Here is a 1698-nt window from a genome sequence, read left to right on the forward strand (position 1 = left end):
GCTGATCACAGAATCAAAGGAGGATGGGGTTGGAGGTTGTCACTAGGGTTGGCTGGAATTCCTGCCTGTCTCCTTACATTAGGTGCCCTCTTTGTAGTCGACACTCCAAACAGTCTCATCGAGCGTGGCCACTTGGATGAAGGAAAAGCTGTGTTGAGAAAGATACGAGGAACGAACAATGTTGAACCTGAATACTTGGAGCTCGTTGAGGCAAGCCGTGTTTCCAAACAAGTAAAACACCCTTTTAGAAATCTACTCATGCGAAGAAATAGGCCTCAACTAGTCATTGCTGTCGCCTTACAGGTATATATGTGTTAGCAAGCAATGCCTCGTTTGTATATACACACTTAAATATATTTCATTTTAATTTTTTTTAAATGCTCGTTGCAGATTTTCCAGCAATTCACAGGAATCAACGCGATAATGTTCTATGCACCAGTGTTGTTCGACACTGTTGGATTTGGCAACGATGCATCCCTGTATTCAGCTGTTATTACTGGTGCCGTCAATGTAATCTCCACTGTTGTTTCAATTTACTCAGTCGACAAATTGGGACGTCGAGTTCTCTTGCTGGAAGCTGGAATCCAAATGTTTCTCTCTCAAGTTATAATCGCTGTCGTATTAGGCATCAAAGTTACTGATCATTCGGAGAACCTTAATAAAGGCTATGCAATATTTGTGGTGATTATGGTTTGCACATTTGTGTCTGCCTTTGCATGGTCTTGGGGGCCTCTTGGATGGCTCATTCCTAGTGAAACATTTCCTTTGGAAACTCGTTCGGCAGGGCAAAGTGTTACAGTTTGTGTTAACTTGCTGTTCACTTTTGTGATTGCACAAGCCTTTCTCTCAATGCTGTGCCATTTCAAGTTTGGCATTTTCTTGTTCTTCTCCGGATGGGTTTTCATAATGTCGTTGTTTGTGTTATTTCTGGTTCCTGAGACTAAGAATGTGCCCATTGAGGAGATGACGGAGAGAGTTTGGAAGCAGCATTGGCTCTGGAAGAAGTTCATGGATGACTCACTGGATGAGGAAAAGGGAAGGGGTGAAAAGGATGTCAAGAAAAATGGACTTGTCACTGGTTTTGATCCTAATTCTGAGTTATAAAATATACAGAAAAAGTTTTTTGTGGCATGATATAAAATGTAAGTACAAAAGCAGATTGTTGTCGATTGAAATATGGTGAATTGATGCATTTTCTGCTACAATAAAGTTGAGTGTTACAACTCAAACCAAAAATTTCAAAAGAACACACAATATCGAAATGACGATTAGCATCAAGATTCGATTGTTTTTGGGCTCAAAACATCATTGTACTCTTCTATACAAAATGAAAACTCCACAAACCTACCCCAAATAGATCGAACAGAGGTAGCTACTACAATGGACCAAAAATCAACCTTTAATGTTTACTCCTCAACCTCTAATCGAAGAATCACAAAGACTCGACACAGATTAACACCCCCAAAATCGGGAGTTTAAGGGATTTACACAAAGTACATGATGAAGAAGACTAGAAAAATGAGAAGCGACATGAAGAAATAGAGAGAAAACCCAGAAGCTTCTCAAACAAAATCAGAAACGAAAAGTCACATAGGACAACCACTCAGGTGGTATTTATATTGTCATTTCATCACCGTTGATTTTAGTAGGGTGATCTAACGGTTTAGAGCAGCACACGTGTCGTACAAGATTAGGGTC

At 40.0% G+C, this 1698-nt stretch overlaps 1 protein-coding gene across 1 annotated transcript; it reads left to right on the forward strand.

Moving 5' to 3' along the window:
• Positions 1-6: 6 nt before the first annotated feature.
• LOC111389700 (sugar transport protein 13-like) lies at positions 7-1278 on the forward strand (the record flags this gene model as incomplete). The annotated part of the gene is made up of 2 exons (XM_023014646.1): positions 7-303; positions 391-1278. Coding segments are annotated over 2 exons (1011 nt in total), but the record flags the coding sequence as incomplete, so codon positions are not given.
• Between the last annotated feature and the right edge of the window lie 420 nt (positions 1279-1698).

The sequence above is a fragment of the Olea europaea genome, unplaced genomic scaffold (assembly GCF_002742605.1).
Source record: "Olea europaea var. sylvestris unplaced genomic scaffold, O_europaea_v1 scaffold6117, whole genome shotgun sequence".
Taxonomy (NCBI): domain Eukaryota; kingdom Viridiplantae; phylum Streptophyta; class Magnoliopsida; order Lamiales; family Oleaceae; genus Olea; species Olea europaea.